Source organism: Triturus cristatus, chromosome 5_2 (assembly GCF_964204655.1).
Source record: "Triturus cristatus chromosome 5_2, aTriCri1.1, whole genome shotgun sequence".
NCBI classification, from domain to species: Eukaryota; Metazoa; Chordata; class Amphibia; order Caudata; family Salamandridae; genus Triturus; species Triturus cristatus.
Window position 1 is genome coordinate 419894102 of NC_140588.1, and position 26122 is coordinate 419920223.

The 26122-nt window shown below is 42.7% G+C and overlaps 1 protein-coding gene across 3 annotated transcripts in view; it reads right to left on the bottom strand.

The window, feature by feature from the left end:
- The window catches only part of PIEZO2 (piezo type mechanosensitive ion channel component 2), a 1161909-nt gene that overhangs the window by 24382 nt on the left and 1111405 nt on the right, over positions 1-26122 (bottom strand). For all 3 annotated transcript variants that reach the window (XM_085607342.1, XM_085607341.1, XM_085607340.1), the window contains 2 exons: positions 24183-24275; positions 22229-22401 (listed from right to left, as the gene is read on the bottom strand). In XM_085607342.1, coding sequence (XP_085463468.1) covers positions 22229-22401; positions 24183-24275 — 266 coding nt within the window. The remainder of the gene's footprint in view (positions 1-22228; positions 22402-24182; positions 24276-26122) is intronic.

The window sequence follows — 26122 nt, forward strand, 5'->3', positions numbered from 1 at the left end:
GCTTTGCGGCCGGCACAGGCACCCCGCCACGGGACGGTGACTTTGGGTGCACTGAGGTAGGGGCACCTTAAGTGCTGAGTGGGTGTGCTGCCTGCGGTGATGTCCCGTCCCGGCGGTTCGGACAGCTCAGGTTTTGTGTGCCCTGCTGGACCGCAGTGTAGGCCAGAGCCAGTGGGCAGCTCGCGCCTACTGCCACGTGTCGTTGCTTCAGGGATTACAGAGTTAGTGGCACCTATTGGGCTGAGCGGGTGTGCAGCCTGCGGTGAGGCCGGGTGCACTGGTATGTCTTCTGCCATGGAGTAATAAAGACCCAGCACCAAACGTGAGACCTGGTGGCCTGCAGGGTGGGGCTGCATGATGTGGAGGGTGCCATGTCTGCGGGCCCCGGGCTTGTGGCTTGCAGCAGTACATGGTGGGACCTCTTGTCTGCACGCCGGTGGCGGAAGGTGAGCAGTGAGGCCTGGGTGTGCATGGGCGGGCATGCTCCGATGGGCGGCGGGAGGGGTTGGGGTGCCCTTGCCTGGGTGTGCATGGGTGGGCCGGCAATGTTGTCTTGTGCAATTGTGTGTACTGTGCCAATCATGTATCTGGACTCTGTTTCAGATGACGGGCCTGTCTCAGATGTGTGACCTGGTGAACTGCAATACATACCAGCAAGTGGTTGGAGACACACCGGTGTCAGCAGGTGAGCAGTGTGGCCTAGGTGAGCAGGGGCGGCACTCTCACTCTCTCTCCCCCTCTCTTCTTCTCTCTCTCTCTCTCTCTCTCTCTCTCTCTCTCTCTCTCTCTCTCTCTCTCCCCCCCCTCTTCTTCTTCTCTCTCTCCCCCTCTCCTCCTCTCTCTCTCCCCCTCTCTTCTTATCTCTCTCTCCCCGCTCTTCTTTTCTCTCTCTCTCCCCCTCTCTTCCTATCTCTCTCTCCCCCTCTCTTCTTCTATCATGCTCTCTCCCTCTCTTCTTCTTTCTCTCTCTCCCCCTCTTTTCTTATCTCTCTCGCTCCCTCTCTTCCTCTCTCTCTCCTTTGCTCTCTCTCTGTCCTTTGATGTGCTTAGGACACACCTTCTCATTATGATTTCTGTCTTGCAGGCTGTGACCTACGGATTGTCCCAAGGGTAGCCACCATGTGTCTTAATTTCATTTCAGTGTTCATTTGTTGCTTCGAAAGTGAATGAGTGATGCTCATTTTTGTGATGACACTTGCATGACACCAGTTGTGATTGTGCGACATCATGCATATTATTTTGTACATGTTTAGGTGTAGCTGATGTGGCATGTCTTTGGTCGGGGGTGCCGGGGAGGGGGGGTCCTGGGGGTGGTGGCGGCGGGAGTTGTTGCCCTTTCGGCCCTCCGAGTTGCATATTTAGTTGCCCGGGTGCATCTGTTGTTCTTCAGGTGTGGCTCTGGGCTGGGCTCCCTTTTGTGGTGCAGGCTGTGGTCCGACTTTGTACCAGGTCACAGCAGGTGTTATTTTCCTGCTGCTAACGTGCCTTATCGCCTGTTTTGTGTTCTTATCGCAGTTCTGGCTGGTCGTTGTGAATGTTGTCGAGTGGTGTTGTCACGGCTTTTGGCACGGGTACGCCTACTCTGCATCTCATTAGCGATAGCTGCGGGGGTTATTTGTGGCGATGTTTTTTGCGGCTGCTATCGTGGGTAAACTGGTGCTGTGGGATGTTAACATCAGCTTCTGATTGGGGCGATAAGTTTATCGCTACTTTGGCTGCAATAAAGTGCCGTTGACTCAGCGATAGATCCTTGTGAATATGCCCCTAAGAGTTATGAAATACAAATCTAGTAACGAGAAATAGCGAAATGAACCAATAATATTTATCTATGTTTTATGAGTTTTTTACAAAAGTAGAAAGAAAAGAAAGGGAAAGAAATAGAAAGAAACAGAAGAGGTACAAAGAAATCCATAAGTTTTAGGAAAGTGATGAGTGTGAAGATAGAAAAGTAGTAAAGGGTAACCAAAGTAAATCATATTACATTTTTTGAGATACCAAAGAAGATGAGACAGTACATATTTTATGTTCGTCACAAATAAGATTCCACCAAACCAATAAGCATAATTTAGAGTTATCTTTCCAAACAGGTTGCATAACTTTAAAAGCAAGTGCAATAAAAAGATCAAATATTAAAGGTTTTGAAGAAAGAGTACATTGTGTGCCAGCACAGGGGAAAAGGACAGAAATGCACAGTATCTGATACATACGGCACACTGCTTCACTTTTCTTTTGCCGAAAGGCAGTGCAGCAGGAAGGCCTGCAGCGCTGTCCTATGACAACAACTCATAATTGAGGCCCTCAATGTGCTGTTCATAGTGCTTGCTTATACTCTTTAGTCGCCTCTCTGGTCCGGTGGTAATCTTTACGCCAGGTGCTCTCTAAAACTTTGAAGGACCATTGGCTGATGGAACATAAAATAAAGAAGGTCTGTTTTGCTGTTATCCTGCCTGTTTGTACTTCTTCACACTGGCGACGAGCAAAGAAGATTGGACCCAGCAAGATCATCATTAATTTAATGACCAGAAACAAGAGGATTGATTCCAGCGAGTTCATCTCCTCAGATGATCAAAAAGAGCTGTAAGGCCTGTCTTTCTTCAGCAAGACATTAACAGGTATGAAAGCGTTTTCCTGACCAGGCTTACTTTCCTACGGGGTGCCGTTTTCTCAGCCACATTGGAAATCCACAGATTAGTATTTTCAACAGCTGACTCCAGGTCTTCTTCTAGCCACGGGGGCTTCCCCAATTAGCAACAGATGGAGAATATTAATTTGGGCTTTGGAAAGCTTTGTCCTAGTAATGCTATTGGTAAAGGAACTGAAAATGTTTGAGACTCCTGCCAGTGTTAGCCTGAAACTAATCTGACAGTGATCTGACCAACTGGTTAGTTTGCACTTCATTTGTGATACAAATTCTTCATTCACAAATAACAGGTCTAAACAATGTACAGCCACGTACGAATGAGGATTAATAAATTGGGATAAATTATGAATCTTACACAAGGCAATAAGACTATTGGTATTAATTGTGCTAGTCTCATCTACTTTAATAATAAAATGTCCTAGCAGTTATATTTGTTGTTCAAATTCATATCAAATATTAGTTGCAAGCTGAGGTGGGCAATAAACCAGAACACTGGTGACCGAGGAGGTCACTGAGGGGGTAGGTGTAAATGCTAAAACCTCAGATTGTGAGCTATTTGTGAGAGAAATCAAAGAGACCTTCAAGTCATTACAAAAAACAGTAGCCACACATACCACGTAATTCCCAGTCTGTATGGGTAATTCTTAATCCCTCAGACACAGTCGTTGCAATATCAGAGGTGTTATGTTCATGTAGCCACATTTCTGCTATACAAGCAAATCAAGCTGTAATTTTAAAATGAGATTGTACATATTGAGGAATCTATTTCACATTAAGAGGGGCAACTATTTTAGATTACGCAGAAACATAAGGTTATCATCAAAATGTTTGTGACAGAATTGCCAACCTTAATGTCACCAGGAAAGGAATCATAGCCCTTAGGGTATTCCAATTATTCTTGATATTACCTGTAATATTTGGAAACAGAATATCAAATAGTGTCAACTAATTCTGGTGTAATTTGGCCTGGACCTGTCTCGGTCCAAACAAACTTGAATTTGGTGTTCTGCCGGTGTACTGAAGGAGTTTGTGGTAATTGCCTTTGCATTGCTCTCTGCTAGCCAGCTGCACTCACATGGAACACATTACCTTTAGGACTCTAGAATGTAAAGAGTGCTTGGTCCGGTTGCCAAGTACTGAGAGCCAGTTGCTGCTGGCTGTTCTGTGGCTAGGACGTTGCTGTACCTTGAACATAAAATAAAGAAGATCTGTTTTGCTGTTATCCTGCCTGTTTGTACTTCTTCACACTGGCGACGAGAAAAGAAGATTGGACCCAGCAAGATCATCATTAATTTAATGACCAGAAACAAGAGGATTGATTCCAGCGAGTTTATCTCTTCAGATGATCAAAAAGAGCTGTAAGGCCTGTCTTTCTTCAGCAAACGTCCTAACACAACTGAGTCACCTTAAAAAATCTTAAGGTACTGTGCGCTGATTTTTTCTTAATTAAAAAGATGTATTCCTGGACCTCACCCTTCACATCTTTCTCTATTTCCCTTGACTTATTTGCTGCGTTAAGCCAGACCCCACTGCGCCTCACGCACCCTCTTTACAGCACATTTTTTATTTTACAATTGGATATTGTACTTGGCAAAGGAGACATTTCCAGAGACCTTCGGCAAGCGTTTCACGAGTATTATTTGACTACCTGCTCACGGTGAACGCCTCGCTGTCTTCTTGGAATCCTTTCTTTCCGCCACAAAGACTGACTGTGACGTCTTAATCAGCGTGACACATCATGCTCCTCTACGCTCCTGTTCTAACTCCCAATTTAAGGGTAACACAAGGATAAAATGCTACCGTTGTGACATGTTAGGTCATCTTGCCAACGACAAGTCATGTCCTGCTCTCACTTCTAAGTGTCATAACTGTGGAAAAGTTGGGCATCTAACCAAAGCTTGTAGAGCTAAAAAGAATAAGTCAAGCAGGCGTGTCAAGGAGGTTTTGGTTGAGAGTGGAAGTGACTCTGATGACAATGAACTACACTGTGGGGAGGTTATTACACCAATTGGTAAAAACAAGAGTAAGGGCCCTGTTGATGTGGTCCTAGTGAATTATTGCAATATTAAGATGCTCATTGACTCTGGGGCAAAGATCTCTCTGATTCCTAAGGAGTTCTTTGAATTGAAACTGCGTGGGAAAGTGAAGATTTGCAAGCCGGATATAAAACCTTTAGCCTTTGGTGCTCAACCTATAAAATTATTTGGCTACTTCATGGACAATATTGAATACAAAGGTAGGCTAACTGCAGGGAAGATATATGTTTCATGCAGAGATGACAGCATAATCAGCTGGTTTCACCAGGCCGACCTAGGTGTGTCTTTAGTTCCTGGTGGTGATCCCAGCATTATCCTCAGAGACAGCTCCTCACAATCTGTTCCTTCAAAACTTGTCCCAAGTGAGAGCTGTGCAAGTGTAATTTCTAGTGTGAGTGATTCGTGCTGTGTTCTACATTCTGAATGCAAAGAAGTCTTCTGCGAGAGATTGGGTTGTCTATCGGGTTACAAACAAAGATTATACTAAAGTCTGATTCTCAACCCGTCACATGCAAAGAACACAGTGTACCTTTGGCTATGAGGGAGTCTATGCTCTCCGAGCATGAGAAATTAAAGAAAGAGGGTATCATTGTTGAAACATAGGCTAGTGAGTTCGGGCTCCAGTGGTTCTAGCACGCAAAGCCTCTGGCGAGGTACGCTCGTGTGTGGATATTCGCGCTTTCAACCTTGCGGTGGTCACTGACAGGTACCCTCTCCCAAACATCACTGAAATGTTAGCCCAGTTGAGGGATGCACGCATCTTCTCCACTTTAGATCTCCGTGCTGCATATCATCAGGTCAAATTTGATGATAAGTCCATTGACTTGACTGCCTTCATTACCCCTTTTGGAACATACAAGTTCACAAGTCTTCCTTTTGGCTTGATCTCTGCTGCCTCTGTTTTTCAGAGAGTCATGGAAGATATGTTGAGTGATGTGGAGGGAGTCAAGATATACCAGGATGATGTTTTGATCCATGGCTCGTCTCAGAGTGAACATGATGCAAGACTGAGGAGTGTGCTTGAACGATTCAGTGCGAGAGGTCTAACTCTGCTTGAAAATAAATGCAAGTTTAATCTTTCTGAAATTGATTACTTGGGTCATCCTTTGACCAGTGATGGAGTTAGGCGCAGAGATCGTCTGGTGAAAACTATTGAGGAACTTCCCTTCCCGCAGTCCAGAGATGAACTAGTAACCTTCCTGGGAATGGCTGAGTACTACAATAAATTTGTTGAACGGTTTGCCTGCCGTACCTTTGTTCTCGGGTCCCTTTTAAAGAAAGGTGTGAAATTCTCCTGGTCTACTCAGTGCCAGTTGAAATTTGAGGGAGTCAAGAAAGCTTTTTGTTCTGTCCCCTCTCTACAGAGCTTTGACACTTCTTCAAGCTCCATTCTCGTAACTGATGCCAGTTCAAGAGGCTTGGGTGCTGTTCTTAAACAGACTAGGAATGGCCGGGAAAAAAACATCCTGTTTCTCTCAAGAGCTCTCACTGGTTCAGATCTTCAATATTCGGTAATTAAAAAGGAGGCGTTGTGCATTTTCTGGGGAATCAAGAAGCTCAAGATATTCCTCTGGGGTACCTCTATTGTTATTCATTCAGATCATAAACCTTTAAAGGATCTATTCTGTAACAAGTCATTAGACGCTGTCTCCTCACGGATATGTAAGTGGGTCATAGCACTCCAGGACTTTGTTGTAAAATACATCCCCGGGGTGGATAACAAAGTGGCAGACTGTCTTTCTCTCTTGGTTCCCAAACAAGCTGACGAAACCTCTCCTGACCCTGAAGATACCTGGGAAATTGATGAATTCAAAGTATGTGAGGTGGTCGAAGGTGTTGTTTCTGAGTCAGAGTGGAGAGACTCTATGAAAAGTGACCTTGACTTACTTGATGTGTACAGATTAATGTCAGAAGGGTGAACGGGTATCAAGAGATTAACTGAAGGAAGTCCGGAAATTCTGGAATGTAAGGAACGAACTTTTGTTGAGTGGTGATTTACTTTGGAGGGGAACGCATCTTGTCCCTACAACATCTCTCAGACAGAAAATAGTACGTTTGGCTCATCTGGGCCACCAAGTCATCTCCAAAACTAAGGAGAGGGTTTGTCTGCATTTCTGGTGGCCCGGCATTGATATTCTTGTAGAGCGGATGGTGAGAGATTGCATGGAGTGCAATGCCTGTGATAAAGTTAGCAAAACTAGGGTTTAACCAATGATTATACGAGAGGCTCCCAACCGTTTTTGGCAGCATGTGGCCTTAGATTTGATGGGGCCTGGCTGCTCCAAGACAGGTCAATCTTATGTTCTCATCTTAATTGACAAGTTCTTCAGATGGCCGGAGGTCAAAGTCACACAGAGCATAGAAACTAAAGATTTCATAAAGTTCTTAGAGGATATTTTCTGCAGGGAAGGTCTTCCTAAATCTCTCCTGACTGACTATGGTGTACAGCTTGTATCAAGAGAGATGGAGGAGTTGTTGGCCAAGAAAGGAATTGAACACAAGCGTTCTTCTCTCTATCATCCAGAAAGTAACGGAATGGTAGAGAGATTCAACCGTGTTCTGAATGAACCAATTCAACTTGCCAAAGAACAAAACTGTGACTGGAGGGATGTAATTGTTGAGCGAGTTATGGTATACCGCTTAACTCCACATTCTACCACTGAGAAAGTCCCTTTTGAGTTGTTTAGAGGGCGCACTCCTAATACACACATGTTTCAAACTTGGATGAGAGGGAAAGGTGCTGATATTGACACTTGTGAAGATGCTCAATGTCACGCTCGTCAGGATCTCAAGTAAGCTAAGAGAAAGGCCAACTTCGATACCAGACATGCAGTTTCTCGCACCTTGGTTAGTGTGGGTGAATGTGTGAGGGTACTCATTCCCCAGAAGTGTGGTAGTTCAAAATTCTCCCCTCCTTGTACTGTGACTAAACTATTTCTTAATGCTGTTAAACTTGATGATGGGTGTATTTGGAATTTGAGTAGAATTCCTCCTGTGCGTTCCTGTGTTCTTGATAGCAAAGATGATAAAATTGTTTCTTTTAGGGTTGTCTCTCCTCTGCGTAGGAGCACTCGCACTTGTAAAACTCCACAGAACCTACTTAACTATGTTTTGAACTGAATGTACTTTTTATTCTCTCAATGTTATATTTTGTATTGGCAGGAAGGTGTGTGGTGATTGCCTTTGCATTGCTCTGTGCTATCCAGCTGCACTCACACGGAAAACACTACCTTTAGGACTTTAGATTGTAAAGAGTGCTTGGTCTGGTTGCCAAGTACTGAGAGTCAGTTGCTGCTGGCTACCCTGTGGCTAGGACGTTTCTGTACCATGAACATAAAATAAAGAAGACCTGTTTTGCTGTTATCCTGCCTGTTTGTATTTCTTCACAGAGTTCCTATATAGCCTACTAGGGCCTAGTTCATGTCTCAGAAAAAAGACTAGAAAGCAACTCATCCGATCAGCTAATGTGTGGATAGTGGAAGAAAATACTTGGTGCATCTTATACCCACCAGCATAAAACAGATTAAAATCCTTACGCAGGGTTTTAAAATCCTCAAGTAAAATCAAGGACTCAAGTATACTTCATGTTCATATTAGATTTTAAACAATTCACACGTCGCAAAAAAATGTATAAGTATCATCAACAATGCGATTATGCAAAGATTTGCCAAACCTCTGGCAACTGGCTATCCTACTTGCTCTACCTCGTACCAATGTAAGAATATGAAGTCTCAAATTACATGTTGTAAGTTATTTTGCAGCATGTGCTTATTACAGGTTTACATAAGCACTAATGTGGATTTTAGCAGAAATTCCATGTAATGCTTTTTGCATACTTGTATTAAGACAAACATAAATTTGTTTGCATCTGTGAACATTTACTTTATACTTTTGAAGGGCTTGTACCTCTAAGTTCGACATTGATATGTCTCTATGACTTTGATTACAATCTAAAAACATTTCTTCTACCTGGAATACACTGGACTATAAATAGTTTTGGACAACAAATCATTACATGCCCACACATAAAGTGGTAATCAAAATTACCGTTGGGTAAGTCATTTGCCATTTTCTCCTAATGTCTCCCCCTCTAAATAAATGTATTCCATTAGGTATATGTGCGTTTAATAAATTCCAAGTTGTTTAATGATCTTACACTAAGATCATCGAACATAGGGGCATATTCTCAAGCCCCCATCGCCACCACAATGTCACTTTCAGTGACGTTGTTGTGGCGATAGGGGCTTAGCCCTATTCACAAGGCAGTGTTAAGCCACGTTAAGTGGCTTAACGCTGCCTTGTGAATAGGGCCCCATTCACGCTGTTTTTAGCGTGAAAGGGGCGTGCAGTGGGTGTTGCGGTGCGCGTTCCACCGCAACACCCATTGAGTTTGCCGCTAGCTCCTATTCAGAAGGGCAGCGTAAATAGGAGGTAGCGCCAAACTTGAGACCAGGAAAAATCTGGAGTTAAGGTGGCGAAACGAAGAGAAATGCTTTATTTCTCCTCGTTTTTGCTTTTTCCATATGTGCTGTCTTGTGCAGCACACATGGGAAAAGCAAAATGCCATGGTTTGTTTATGTACAGGAAGGTGTACCTTCCTGTACATAAAAAACTATTTTTTCAATGCCGTTTTGTAACTTACATGTGTGCGGCATGAAGCAGCACACATGTGAGTTACAAACTGGCATATAAGGTTTGTTTATGTGCAGGAAAGGACACCTTCCTGTACATAAACAAACCTTCCTGCTTGCAGACATCCTTGCACTCTGGTGCAAGGGTGCCTGCGTTGGCGCTAAGTTGTGAAACCTAGCGCCATCGCAGGGGGAAACGTGAGGCTGCACCATATCCTTGACAATACGGTGCCGCCTCGCCTGTCCGAAGTAGCAGAGAGAGGCGTTAAGCCAAGAAGGCTAACACCTCTCTCCGCCACTTCCTTGTGAATATAGCCATTAATGTCTAATAGCTTCAGAAGGTAAGACAATAAAAAGAGAAACCAAACAATCTTTAGGGCAATCATAACTAAATTTGTTTGTGAAGTCAGTGAAGTCAGAAAATAGGAATTCTCATTGGTTTTCTTCAAAATAATTTACATACATTTTTCTAAACTGAACAGTCCAAATTACAGCAGCAATCACATGTATGTGGAGTTCTGCTACGATGTATTCAATCCAGAGATATCTTCAAACTCTACATTGATGCTTTACATATGACACTGAGGCTCACAGAATCAACATATACCAGCTCACTGAAGACCTCCAACTACATGCGAAATCTTGTTGAGCAATAACATCCACAGCCTCAAATCCTGACTCTGACTCATCCAGAAATAGAGGACCAGCATATAACTTAAACTCACCACAGTCAAGTCTGAATGTATTCAAATAGTGAAGAGTACCATTAACTTTAATATCCAGTCATGCAATGCTCTCAGACGTGAACCTGGAGTGATTCATTCCCAAACTCAAAATCTCCATCATATTTTAGATCAACTGTACCAGTTCACTGGAAACTACATCACAAATATTACTCACAGTTCATGCTAGCAACTTCCATAACTTGCAAATTATAGTCATATTTAATGGATTCCGATTTTAAAACCCTCAGCAAAGCTCGTACTCCTCACATTTAGAGGTCACCTAATAGAACATTACTTCTAATCCTCCATTCAATCTATTACCCCTCACATCTAGATGGATGACATGCTCTTTTTGGCTGACCCACCTTACACCTTACTGACACTCTTGAAAAGCATCCTAAATGCAGCCACCATCCTTTTCAAGTGAAATTACATGCTCAATCACATCACATCTACCTTGATGGACCTACGCCGACTTACCTGGCAAGTCTGCATCCTCTCAATGATCTACTGTATCACGTACAAATCTCTTAGTCCAAACCATTCTGCATCCCAAGAACAGAACCTGAAAATCTGTGATCTTCAGATTAAAAATAAAAAAACATATACATGGAAACAACCATTATTATTCTATGATCTCATGTGTTAAAGAAATGCCCTCCTCACTTCAGAGTCATTTCAGAAAAAAAAGCCTAAACCTTGTGTTTAGACAGGAATATCTCTGGCATGGTAAATGGACATGTACCCCTCCCTTGAGTGCCTGAATGCATGTGAAACTGGTATCTGGATTTTTGTTTGGCCCTGCCTTCATGCTAATCTAGTGTGTGTTCAGAGGCCCAGGCCTATCCATGTGAAGCAAGGATCAAACCTGTTCTGTGAGCAAAGTGGCATGCCAAGTGTGCCCTCTGCGCTGTCATAACACTACTCTCCAAGCCCTAGATAAGTCTCATAAAGAAGTGATGGCAGGGTACTCATTCCTTTTAGTGAATCATTAGTATAGTGAGGCCTTTTTTCCTTTGTCAATATGGAGCAGTCTTGTTGGACTTGGCCCTTTTTGTCTAAAGTTCCCTAAACTTATTGCCTTCCCCCTAGACTTTTTTTCTGAGATGGTGTTGCTAACTTAGATGCTTTGGGCACTTTGCCACTGCTGATCAGTGTCAAAGTGCAAGTGCTCCCTGTATAAAGTGTAATGGTAATTGGTTGTCAATGATTAGTATGTTTGCCTTACTAGTAAAGTTCCTAGTGAAGTGCACTATGTGTGCCAGGTCTAATAATGCAAATGCTACTAGTGGGCCTCCAGCACTAATTAAGCCACCCACACAGGTAGCCCTAAAGAGAGAACTCAGGCCTGCCACTGCAGTGCCTGCGCCAAGTTTGTTAAACTGCCCTGTTGTCCTGACAAGTGCACCCACTTGCCAGGCCTTACCTTCCCCTTTTTATGCACATCAGACACCTCTATGGTAGGCCCAAGGTACCCCCTGGGCAGGGTGCAGTGTATGCGAAAGGTAGGACATGTACTGAGGTGTGTACCATGTCCTGACAGTGAAATACTCTCCATTTCTTTTTTCACTGTTGAAAGGCCATCTTGCCCATAGGACAGAATGGGAAGGCTGTGTAATATGTTTCCAGCCTATCTTACCATAGGCTTAAGATGGAGAGGTGTAGTTTAGTTGCATTACATTGCATTACAAACTGCCTGATTGTAGCATTACGCATTGCATTATTTTTGCATTACGAACTGCCTGATTGTTGCATTACGCATTGCATTATTGTTGGCATTACGAACTGCCTGATTGTTGCATTACGCATTGCATTATTTTTGCATTACGAACTGCCAGATTGTTGCATTACGCATTGCATTATTTTTGCATTACGAACTGCCGGATTGTTGCATTACGCATTGCATTATTTTTGCATTACAAACTGCCTGATTGTTGCATTATGAATTGTGTTATTTTGGTATTATGAACTGCCTGATTGTTGCATAACGAACTGCATTATTTCTAAATCACGAAGTGCCTGATTCTTGCATTACAAACTGCATTGCATTGCATTAGGACTACATTGGATCATCTAGAATTTCTCATTAATACTGCAAGAACCTACAAGGGCTTGCTGGCCTAATAACCGGCCAGGTGAAATATTTAAGAAACGCATATGTTGGATTATTATCGTGTGGTTTTTATAAACATATAATAGTTTTTTTTATGAATCTCGTGTGGAGTTTATTTGTGGTATGATCACTGGGTTACTGAGAGCATGGTTGCAAATACTTTACACATTTGCCTTGGAGATAAGCCTGGCTGCTCGTGCCAAGCTACCGAGGGGGTGAGCAAGGGCTATCTTAGAAGGTGTCCTTCCTTTCCCTGGCTTAGAAGTAAGGATCTCTATTTGGACTAAGGTACCTACCTCAGCCAACTAGAGACCTCCAGTTCCAACAAGTCTCTACTGACCCCTCTTGTGAAAGTTGCTGCTCTTATGCGAACCTCAGACCCTTGTACTGACATTCTGCATGCATGTAGAGTGCATATATGTGCAGAGGATTTGCAGCACCTTTGTGGTCGTAGGGTTCTGTGACAAAGTGGACCCTTTTTGGATTGACTTAGTTAGACTGGAACACTTTTGAGGACAGATACAGTTTCCCCAGATAGTGGATGTGTATTGACTGCAACCCTGTGAATGGAGGATGGAAACCAAGACAGAAGAGAGGGAGGATGGAACCAGGGTTACCCTTAGCAATTCAATCAGATCCTTTTTAACAGAAGGCTCCTAAATAGTTCTTCCTGAGCACTACCATTTGGTGAATGGTATGTGTGTGGGGTTGGACTACAGTATTTGTTGTTCACGAGGAGGACGTTTCTAGACAGGGCCTGTCATTTGTCTGTCACAGCTAACTATTTGAGAAAGGCTGATGACAGCCTGTTGGAGATATCTTAGACTTTGCTTACCCTAGCTTTGGATGCACCCTCTGGAATCCAGCCTCATTGCTACTTGCTGTGAGAGCCATCAACTTGTACAGAGTGTGTGTCTAAGAAAAAAACTGAAAATTACATTTGCAAGAGAAATAATCCATATTGATTCTGAAACCTTAGACAGCAGATCCACTTCCCCTATCAGGAAATTAGTTTAAAAAAAGTGGGATCCAAACAACCCTACTCAGTTCCAGTTGAAAGTTCTTCATGACCTAGAAAGAGAGTGTTCCACAGAATACTGAAAGGACTGCTAAGTAGCTACATAACAGCGAGTCTTCCACAGGAGAGGGGAAGTCACCTGAACTCTGGACTTGTTGCTGGAGGAGGTGACTGTCTATTTAGTGCCTAGAAGCCTGCCTTCCTGCTGAAAGAGGGAGGAAAAGTGTCAGGTTGTGTAGGAGGAGAGGTTGTTAAAGAGGAGACGCCCAACATGTTCCCAGCATGAGGAATGACAGGAGGAAGTGGGCAGAGGGAAAAATACCAGGAGTGACCCATGTTGTGAGAGGTGCCCCCCTGGCTGTTGCTGCTGTGAATTGCAGCACAACTTTTGAGACTGAAGCCAGGAGCGACTGATGATGTGTGGTTGTGTGAGGTACTGGATCTCCCGAGAAGTTCCCATGGTGAACTGCCTCAAGGATTTGACTAGCGAAGGACAATGTGTCATCTTGAAACCTGTCATAGGATTGTGAGACTGGTGCTGCCACTGCCTGACATTGGAAGCAGAGGATCCCCCTTCGGTGAAACCCCCAATCAGCTCAGAGGCTGCAGCTGTTGAACACGCACACCTGTTGAAGACACGGCCCAGAGATTGCAACTGCTGTGACCAATCGCCCTTCTGCACTGGGTGTGGAAGAACGCAGTTACTGAAGATGAGTGCCCGACATGCAGACCTATAGTTCTGCCACCACAACCCCGGCATTAACAAAGCCATCACTGCAGAACTAACCACTTAAAGGGTTAGAGAGTGCTATGATTAACACAACAGTACAAACAATCAACAAAGGAGTGTATTGAGAGTAATACCAAAAAGTAAGAGCAAGAATGCTGGTAATCGCAGTAAATTATTACTGTTTGAAAAATAACCATTTGGTTTTTATAAAAGCCCTCACTCACCAACCTGGTTGGTGACATGCTTCATCATTGGGTCCCACCAGGAGTGGCCGAGTGCCACCCTAGTGTGCTGCGACGCCAGTTTACTGCGGAGCTGGTAAAAAACGTGTGAAGTAAAAGTGAATTTAGTGAAATTTAAATATGTCCAATTGTGTCAAAAAAACCTTTATTACTTTTGCCAATCAGACATGGATACAAATATCTGTGTGGGGTAACAAACTAACAATATAAGTTTATATTATCCCTGAAGGTGCGGTCAACATGTTTCTGCCTACATGAATATTAATCAGGCTTTCGTCAGGACCAAAAGTGTAAGGAGTGAAGAACCCGGCGGTATGGGCACGCTAAGTCTCACCCTGACCATGGGTTCACAAGTGTTAAAAATATCAAAAAAACACTTGGAGTAGATTCCGTCAGGTTACGAGAGGAACAGAGTTTATTCTATCCAAAAAAGAGGAAGGTTGTGACAAACAGAGACGTACAACATCAAGAGACATAAGAGACAAACATTATTGCGTCAATATACATCTGGAAAATGTCACAAAAGATAAACATGCATACGTGCTCTTCGAGGTGCACTTATAGTAGCGATAACAGGAACGTTGGTATTGCTATCTGTAGACTAGTGCAAATGAAGAGGACTGCCAATAGGGTCCCCTTGGAAAAATAAAAAGAAAGCGATCCCACATTGATTAGAGGGGGATCCAAGTGCCCACGTAACATTATGTACTAGCAGGTGAGCTAGGCCATCGTGTAAGCGGCCAAACGTCAAAAATGCTACTGGGCAAAACGAAATTAGATAAAGAAGTGTTATATTCTTACAAGAAGGTGCAAAGATTCAATGCACCATGGGTCACGTGAGGGGGGTGGTGGCGGAATGGCACACCCTAAACAAGAGAAAGAAAACAGAGAAATAGCAAGGAAAATAAATATCGGCACCAAGTTTAACACGAATGAATACTTATCTGGTGATTGAAGAGGAACTCACGCCTACAGCGCCAGGCACCCATTATGGACCTAGGCACTCCCTCTTCATAAACGGACCCCGACGATGGAGAGTTGGCGTTCCTGTGCGGAAATATAGAGCCAGGAAGGACGGTCACGTGGGACGACGCATAACATTTTTGCAGCGAACATTTAGATACTCTCATCTTACTTAGATGCGAACTTATCTTGGATTTTTGGAAATAGACGCCCATTTTCCGTTTTCATTTTTATTCGGGACACTTTCCTTGTTGTCCTTTCACCATAGCAACCAGCCAGGCGGGCCTCAGACACAGCTGTATTCCGCTATTGGCTCAGTCTCTCAGCGCCACCACCCCCCTCACGTGACCCATGGTGCATTGAATCTTTGCACCTTCTTGTAAGAATATAACGCTTCTTTATCTAATTTCGTTTTGCCCAGTAGCATTTTTGATGTTTGGCTGCTTGCACGATGCCCTAGTTCACCTGCTAGTACATAATGTTACGTGGGCACTTGGATCCCCCTCTAATCAATGTGGGATCACTTTCTTCTTATTTTCTCAAGGGGACCCCATTGGCAGTCCTCTTCATTTGCACTAGTCTACAGATAGCAACACCAACGTTCCTGTTATCGCTACTATAAGTGCACCTCGAAGCGCACGTATGCATGTTTATCTTTTGTGACATTTTCCAGATGTATATTGACGCAATAATGTTTGTCCTTTATGTCTCTTGATGTTGTACGTCTCTGTTTGTCACAACCTTCCTCTTTATTGGATAGAATAAACTCTGTTCCTCTCGTAACCTGACGGAATCTACTCCAAGTGTTTTTTTGATATTTTTAACACTTGTGAACCCATGGTCAGGGTGGGCCTTAGCGCGCCCATACCGCCGGGTTCTTCACTCCTTACACTTTTGGTCCTGACGAAAGCCTGACTAATATTCATGTAGGCAGAAACATGTTGACCGCACCTTCAGGGATAATATACGAACTTATATTATCAGTTCGTTATCCCACACAGATATTTTTATCCATGTCTGATTGTCAAAAGTAATAAAGGTTTTTTTGACACAATTGGACATTTTTAAATTTCACTAAATTCACTTTCACTTCACACGCTTTTTACCAGCTCCGCAGTAAACTGGCGTTGCAGCACACTAGGGTGGCACTCGGCCACTCCTGGTGGGGCCCAATGATGAAGCATGTCACCAACCAGGTTGGTGAGTGAGAGCTTTTTTTTAAAAAAAAAATTTTTTTCAAACAGTAATAATTTACTGCGATTACCAGCATTCTTGCTGTTACTTTTTGGTATTACTCTCAATACACTGCTTTGTTGATTGTTTGCCCTATTTGAGGGGAATAGGAGTGTTCCCTGTTGTATTCCCTTCCTCTCCTGTTGTTTCCCGTATATTAGCAGCGCACAGCTGTGAGAGATTTTTTCTTTTATAAAGGAGTAGCTTGAATTTCAAACCGACTACTTCCCTTCTAGATTTGTCCCTTGTGGCACATTATTTCACGATGGAAAATTTGGGTCTATCTTACCCAGAATCTGAGGTGGATGCCATTCTAGCACGCCCTTCTCTCTTTGCTGACCCCTCTATTTCTCAGGCCATCACTCATACGAGTGAATGGGATAAACTTTCAGAACTCAAAAAGAACAGAATTCGTACTATCCTACATGGTACCATTCTGACTGAATATCTTCGGATGAACACCGCACCAAAAGGCCTGCTTGTCACCAATGCAACCTGCATCTTCCTTGAAGATGCTGTGTTTAGGAAAGAGTGGGCCATGATTGCGTGGCACTGTACACGCGACTGGCTGGTGCTTATAATAAAGACAGCAGTGAGACTGTCTGAAGCCTTGATGGTCGAAATAGTACAAATCTTAAATCATTTTAAGACCACTTTGACTGGTTACAAGAAAAGACTGGATGATATAAACAAAGATATTAGTGAATATAAAGACAGTCTGACTCAAACCAAAGTTGCACAATTCCAGAAAGATCTAAAAACATTTGCTTTTAATAAAGTGTACCCCTATGCTGATCCAACCTACACACCATCTAGCAGGACTAACTCCTACACTGATAGCTCAGATGATAACTCCTCGAATAGCAGTGGATCGAGCAATAACAGCTTCAGACAAAGTCAGAGGGGTGGGACTAGGGGGAGAGCAAGGTCCTTCTTTCCACAACCAAAGTGGCCCCCATACCTAATACAAGGAGGTGGAGGTATGCACCCTATCCAATACCCACACCCTCAAATGACCCTTATGGGTTGGCACCCTGGGTATATGCCCTCTGTTCCTTTTCAGTCCAACTCTTACCGACCTCCTTTTTTAGAAAGGGGCAGAAGAGGCAGAGGCAAGAGGAGAGGACAGACACAAGTGCATTGGGAACAAGACGACCCAGTGGGCAATCACACTCGGAGCAAGCAACAACAAGCGAGCACGAGTGCACAGGGAGTCTGATTGTCAACCTCTCGGATGTAACTCTGTCCCCAGTAGAAACAAAGGTTTTAGAAAAGGGATTGGGATGTGTTCCTACTGCCCGTTTAGTTAAATTCTGCCTTCATTGTGAACTTTCCAACTTTTTCAGAAAATTGAAGGTTAAGGCGTTTTTTGAAGGGAAGAATTTAAATACCCAGGAAGACAGTACAGGTGATACCACCCTGAGGGGCACATCTACTTTCAATCCACCGCCATACACTGTGCCAGCTGAGATTACTGCCTTTGAACAGGCTGTTTTTAATGACATTGAGAGTTGGGAAGAACCGAACAAGTTAAAAAATCTTAGTGCCCAAGAATTTAGGGCAATAGAGGATCTTAGGTCCAACCCTGCAATAACTATTAAACCAGCAGACAAAGGTGGAGCAGAAGTTATTCTAAACACCACAGAATATGATTGTGAATGTCGACGACTCCTATCCGACACGAAAAACTATCAACAACTCAACAGGGACCCCTCCCCAGAGCTCATGGCCTGCATAAAAAACTTGGTGGATGAGGCGGAATTGAATGGATACATCTCTAAACATGAAGCTGTTTTCTTGACAGAGACAGATAACACCATACCATATCTCTATACACTGCCCAAAACACACAAGAATAAGATACCACCACCAGGGCGCCCGATTGTGTCAGGCATTGGCTCTCTTTTGGAACCATTGTCACGTTTCTGTGATCACTTTCTAAAACCATTGGTCCAACAAACACCTTCCTACCTTAAAGATACTAAGAGCCTTCTAAATCTTCTCAATACTCTGCAATGTGAAGTGGATCAAACCATACTAGTGACATTAGACATTGAGAGCCTATATACAAGCATACCCCAGGACGACACTATTAGAGTGCTGGGTGAAGCTTTGGATACCATTACCTGGGAATAAAACACCCCCAAAGAATTTATTATTAAGTGTGCAACATTGGCACTTAAGGAGAACTTTTTTGAATATGATGGGACCTTATTCCTCCAGTCTACCGGGACTTCTATGGGCAGCACCTTTGCCCCTAGTGTGGCGGGGTTGTATGTCCATGATTTTGAACATAGGTACATACCAAATGCCCGTAACCCTTTTATCTCCTCCATAGGTTTATGGAGGCGATACATTGATGATATCTTCATGATATGGCAAGGAACAGGAGAATGTCTGCAGGATTTCTTATCCTGGATCAACACGCTTGATCCTAATTTGAAATTCACACATACAGTGGACAGACAAGAAGTTGTCTTCTTGGATGTAGTGATATCAAAACAGAACGGGCTTTTTACCATGAAAACACATTACAAAAGTACGGCTAAGAATAACCTTTTGGAATTTACAAGTTTTTATCCCAGACCATTGCGGGAAAATCTGCCTTACGGTCAATATCTGAGATAAGAAGAAACTGTAGCCATCTGGCAGATTTCCACAAACTGTCATCAGATTTGACCACCAAACTCAAGAGTCGAGGGTACCCTACCTCAATTCTGAATAAAGGTTTTAAAAGAGCAAGAAATCAGCCCAGAGAAGCCCTTCTTAAAGAACACCCTAAAGAGCGAAATGTCATTCCCCTGACACGTGTCACTACTTTTAGCTCTGCGTCTGACACAGTGAAATAGACCATCAATAAACATTGGCGTATTATCAACAGCAATAATAGAGAATGGGAAAAAAAACCTCTTCTCTTTTAAGAAAGGACGTAGTCTTCATGACTCTCTAGTGAATTCCCGCCCAATAGAGGCACCTACTATGGAGCCTCCATCCATTACTGAGGCCTGAGGTCTACCTAAAATTACGGGGCATTTTCCATGCTCAAATTGCAGCATCTGCCATCTTGCGTCCCATACAAAAACCTTGACACTTGTAGCAGGCAAAACATGGACACAGAGGGTCCATATTAATTTTAACTCTGCAAACGTGGTGTATTTGATAACTTGCCCCTGTGATCTACGTTACGTGGGGATGACTATTTGCAAAGTCAAACTACTAATATATGCGAGCACCGCAGTAATATCAGGTACGGTAGGGCCACCACCAAACTGAGTGAACACTTTCTACAATCCAATCACACAACTAACAACATGAGATGGACAGTTATTGAACAGGTTACCACTCACAAGAACACCCAGAAAATACTTTACGAAAGAGAGCAGAGATGGGTTTACCGTCTTGGGGCACATCATAATGGACTGAATGATAATATTCCATGGTCTACCATTTTATAATCTATTCCCATCACCTTTAACACTCCCTTAACCTATTTGCCATTCTTATTCACTGTCTTGCTGTAACCTTCTTTCAACCAATGTTTGGCTCATTTATGACCATCTTGCCCTAAGCCTCATACTGTGGCCATTCTAATCTTAACATACTGAACTCCTGACCACCGTGTCATTTTTATTTACTACCATTTGTGCTGCTTTTCTCTCTTTTCCCCTGCTTGTTCTCCCCCCCCGCTTCCCCCTTTCCTCCCCCCCCCCTTCCCTCCCTGCATTTGCTCTTATTAGATCTTTGCAGCGAACATTTAGATACTCTCTTCTTACATAGATGCGACCTTATCTTGGATTTTTGGAAATAGACGCCCATTTTCCGTTTTCATTTTTATTCGGGACACTTTCCCTGTTGTCCTTTCACCATAGAAACCAGCCAGGCGGGCCTCAGACACAGCTGTATTCCGCTATTGGCTCAGTCTCTCAGCGTCACTCTGACGCATTCTAAGATACTCCATGGTGATTGGCTCAGCTTTGGCTTCGGCTTGTGTTGGACGATCCACTTTCCCAGGACGTGACGCGTCGTCCCACGTGACCGTCCTTCCTGGCTCTATATTTCCGCACAGGACCACCGACTCTCCATCGTCGGGATCCGTTTATGAAGAGGGAGTGCCTAGGTCCATAACGGGTGCCTGGCGCTGTAGGCGTGAGCTCCTCTTCAATCACCAGCTAAGTATTCATTTGTATTAAACTTGGTGCCGATATTTATTTTCCTTGCTATTTGTCTGTTTTCTTTTTCTTGTTTAGGGTGTGCCATTCCGCCACCACCCCCCTCACGTGACCCATGGTGCATTGAATCTTTGCACCTTCTTGTAAGAATATAACGCTTCTTTATCTAATTTCGTTTTACACGATGGCCTAGCTCACCTGCTAGTACATAATGTTACGTGGGCACTTGGATCCCCCTCTAATCAATGTGGGATCGCTTTCTTCTTATTTTCTCAAGGGGACCCCATTGGCAGTCCTCTTCATTTGCACTAGTCTACAGATAGCAACACCAACGTTCCTGTTATTGCTACTATGAGTGCACCTCGAAGAGCACGTATGCATGTTTATCTTTTGTGACATTTTCCAGATGTGTATTGACGTAACAATGTTTGTCTTTTATGTCTCTTGATGTTGTACGTCTCTGTTTGTCACAACCTTCCTCTTTTTTGGATAGAATAAACTCTGTTCCTCTCGTAACCTGACGGAATCTACTCCAAGTGTTTTTTTGATATTTTTAATACTTGTGAACCCATGGTCAGAGTGGGCCTTAGCGCGCCCATACCGCCGGGTTCTTCACTCCTTACACTTTTGGTCCTGACGAAAGCGTGATTAATATTCATGTAGGCAGAAACATGTTGACTGCACCTTCAGGGATAATATATGAACTTATATTGTCAGTTCGTTATCCCACACAGATATTTTTTTCCATGTCTGATTGGCAAAAGTAATAAAGGTTTTTTTGACACAATTGGACATTTTTAAATTTCACTAAATTCACTTTCACTTCACACGTTTTTTACCAGCTCCGTAGTAAACTGGCGTCGCAGCACACTAGGGTGGCACTCGGCCACTCCTAGTGGGGCCCAATGATGAAGCATGTCACCAACCAGGTTGGTGAGTGAGGGCTTTTATAAAAAACAAATGGTTTTTTTCAAACAGTAATAATTTACTGCGATTACCAGCATTCTTGCTCTTACTTTTTGGTATTACTCTCAATACACTCCTTTGTTGATTGTTTGACCTATTTGAGGGGAATAGGAGTGTTCCCTGTTGTATTCCCTTCCTCTCCTGTTGTTTCCCGTAACATAACAGTACTTCTTTTCTTGATTTGAAAGGAATCCTAAGTTTGAAGAAGTAAATGTCAGTTGTGGTTTTATCAGGGGATTCTCTCAATTCGGCCCACAGGATTAGCCATGAGTTGCTTCTCAATTTACTTCTGGAAATGACAGTGATTTGCAGATGTTAAGCAGTATGGGATACTCTGAACTATGTGCAATGCTGCCGCCTCATATCTATTCATTTGCTCAGGCTATTTGTTTTGTTAGATGGACAGGGTCTCTTTTCATAGCAGTCTTTATGGAGTTAGTTTTGTATAAAGACTGGGGGGACAATAGACGAATGACACTGCTAAAAAGTATGTTCAATCGACACACACTGCCCAGGTGCTGCACATTAAGCAATTTATTTGTCCTTTCGATAGTGATGAAATGTGTTTCTTTTGGGAGAGATTAAATGTCCAATCAGCATGGAGTTCCGCACTCGCTATAACCATATCCACTAGAGAGAAAGTGCAAGTTCAGTTTAAGGCTTGGAATTATACTGATACCTGCCTAGTAGGAACATGATATTCACTGTTTCGTTGATGATTCAATGATGTCAAAAATAACAACATAAAAATAAAGCTATACCTCTGAATACTCCAAAAAATAACAAGTGAGAATTCATAATCCATGTTCTGGAGTCCTTCTATCATCTTTAATCTGCTGGGAGGGCTGATAGTCCACAAGGAATTTGAGTTGCCTTCAAGTTCTGCTATCGTGATATCTTCAGTCCCATATCCTTCCAGAAACTGCAAGGCAGGCTGCAAATACAATGAGAAAAACATGACTGTAATAATTGGCTGGACAGTTTTCTGAACAACTCTCTACATAGTAAGAGCTGATGGCGTTTTCACCTTTTCACTTTTAAAGAGACAAGTGAGTGAAATCAGTGAGGAGAAATTAAAAATAAATTAATATTTATTAGAAGTTGAAGTGTGGGCATTTACCAATAAGGGCACTTATACCTTAACATATAGGCTTAAGGAGGCTGCACATAATTAATTGTAACTTGTATAGAATAACTGCAAATTCTGCGATATAAATGTGGGTGAGATCAGAGGTTGGAGGTCAATTAAACCAGAACCAATTAAAAAATCTGGGTTCTTTGTGCAAAAAATCTTTTTGCTAGATCAGGTAAAAGGAACTATGGATTATGTCTAGAAAACTTTAGAGCTTTTTCCCCAGTTAACCCAATAATTCTGTGGTGGTCCAGTGTCACTACAAATACATGCCTCATTGACTTGTGGGTAGGACATGCAATTCAGGAAATCCATGGCATGTGTGAAAATGATTTGATTTCTTTGGGATCTGCAAAACCCACGTATTTATTTATTTGTCTTCTGTAACTCACACATGCAAATAGACAGGTATACTACAACGTTGAGGGGAAGGAATACAGAGTTAGAGAAGCTCTAATAAAACAAATAGTTCTTGAATTTGTCCATTATGGTGGCTGGCTTATGTTTTCCTCACAGAGACGCTGGCAAAGAGTTCCATCGAATGTGAGCCAGGTATGAAGAAATTTGACTGCCCTGTCTTTGCTGATGGCACCTAGGAAGCTGGTGACTGATGACTTAGTTGTTCTATGAAGCACAACATGTTTGTGAAATGGTACATAGTATTTTTGCCCGCTTGTAGGATAAAACCTATTTAGATAGTTGCATGTTTTGTGAATCATGGATTAGGGTATCAATAAAATCCTTCCAAAGGTGAAGCCCATGCCTCTCAATTTTAGACAATTGTTTGGGATCTGCCAAATTACTGCCCAGTTCAGCTATTTCCTCAGGGCCTTTTGAAAAGCTAAATTTCTAACTTTCTACAGGGATTAGAGAAATGTGTTTCTCATTTGTTGAAGATTTTCTATGCGGCACCAAGTGTCCCTAGTTTTGCATCCACAAGTAAAAGGAAATCGTTTCTCTGCACTTATTGGACCTGAACCATTCCGAGAATATATTGCACTGTTTTAAATTCATGAGTTAAAGAGCCTGACCAGTAGTTCACTCTTGCAATCTACAACTGTGTTCATCATTACCCATGCCACATTAACACATGATTAATAACCCCTTGACCTCTAGAATAATTTCTAATGACCCAATCATTACATTAGTCTTATGCTGAACTAATCGGACCACAACTAACCACAAAGTACAATCATTTGGCTCAATGGCGGACCATGACCTGTAGTGGAAGCTTTGCAGGCTTTGGTGGTTACAAAACATATGCCATTTAGTCTATCTCCTGGACATGTTATTCTAGAACACTGGTCAAATATTCAGCAGCAATATTAGCTTCCACTACACAACAATATTTCTAGACTTTGTTACAAAACCACTTGTGTTCTTCTACGCATGCTTCAATACCAATAACCACTAAATAATTTAAAGGTTGGACCTTGATTGGTTTGTCATAATAAATCAAGTAGTAAAAAGAACATTGTCCAGCCATTGTCAAGAACTCAAGTGTGTTTGTCAGTGTAGCATCCTGTCATCTAAAAAAACACAAATAAAGTGTGCACTGAGGGCAAATGATGTGTTTTACTTACGGTGTTACCGGAAAATTGCCTCATCAGCGAACCATATTCTGTACCATTCATATCTCTGAGCTGGTTCTGTTGAGCACTCATTGTGAAGATAGGCTGCAAAACAAGAAGTAAGCAGAACAAATTACCACCACAGTTTTAAACAAGACCTAACAGTTTTACCTAAAAAGTAAACTCATTTAATTTTAGCTCACAATAAGGAAACCAATCCATGTATTATGACAGAAATATTTTCCTGGAATCTACACATCAATTGGGGCACACTCATGATCTGAAAACATTCAAGTCATCATGGATGCGCTGAGAGATGCTACGAGACAGCGAGCTTTTGGTGTGGTGTTACAGGCCTAAACCTCCATCTCTGCTGATGGGTTTGCCACCTTTGTGGGGCTTTGTAGTGTGTTGTTATTATTTTATCCTTGCGCTGTACCTCAGCGCGAGGATACTTCGTGCCCTTCTTGTATATGCTTAAACAAGATTCCATGATCGGACGCTGCTCGATGCGTTCCAGGGTTCTGACAACGTTAGTCAGTTGTCTGGAGTCCTGGTGTGCAGCGGGAGCATCTGGTTGTGGGTGCTATCGGTTTCTGCAATAAACTTCTAGCTTATTGCAAAAAGAAGCCTCCTGACTCATTACCACATTTGGCAACGAGTGGACCACCATCCAAGCTTTCCTTACATTGGCACCTCCTGATTTCGCTCCTGCCTCACTAACTCGCTCCTGCCTCGCTGAATCCTCCTCCTCGAGTGAAGCCTCTGGGTCGGCTCATCTTCCTCTTTCTCTGCGTTTCCCCGACGATTTGGGAATTTCGCAAGCCGCAAGATGACGTCAACTATCCTGTGATTGGTTCCCCTAGCAACAGGACCATACCTCACTACGTCTCTGACACGGCTCGAAACGTCGAAAGAACGTCATATCAGCGTCTCCACGCAAGCGTCAAGTGACCACTTTAACCACTCCTTGTTACTTGGCAACGCTTGGAAACGCTTCGCTTCAAGTTTACCGACGCTGAAAGAGACGCATCGTCACGCATCTTCACGAAGGTGGGATCTGGCCTGCACTCTTACGCGGTGACAGGCACACCTTCATCATTATATTTTTAAGGAATTTTAAACCCTTTTTACTTCAATTCAGTTTATACAATTTAGCGGTGACAGGCACACCTTTCGTTTTCTCTAAGCCTTCACCTGCTACCTTTCAGACTCATCATTCAGTGATGGTTTGGATTTACTTTACCCATTTATTTATTTCATTTATCAATTTACTGTGTTGGCATTTAAAAGAAAAATGTTAGTTTTAATTTAATTCTACTTTAATTTTCCTTCACGTCTACAATTTCATAATACATTTGACTCTCATCTATGGCCTTATCACAACAGTTTGCGCAACCTCCTCCCTTTTTACAGCATCCTGGCAAACCAAGCATTCCATGGTGTTAGTGGGTAAAGGCCTTTGAGAACCATATTGTCGCTATTGATGCTGTCAAGTTTTCTTCTGAACGCAAAGTTGCAATTTAGTATGGTTGCCTAGGTCTTGCAGCACAACATGTATTTGAAAAATTACCTACATTTCCAGCTCCTAGTGGAGAGGTTGGTGATGCAGAACAGTGGAATTCTTATAATGAGGCATTATCTTGCCTTGCAAAACATTACGATGAAGAGTCAAATATAATGCTAGAGAGACACAATTTCTTTAGGAGAAAGCAACGTGAAGATGAGACAGTAGAAGAATATATTACGCAATTGCGAGTTTTAGCTTCGACTTGTGAATTTGAAGCAAATCCAGACATTTACATTCGGGATCAATTTGTTTTTGCTTGCCACTCAAGGGAAATACAAGAACGCTTACTTAGTTGTAGGAAACCCACACTTCAAGAAACTATAGATATCGCTAAGAGCATCGAGAGGTCTATCACTACTTCCAAAGTTCTTCAAAATGATCA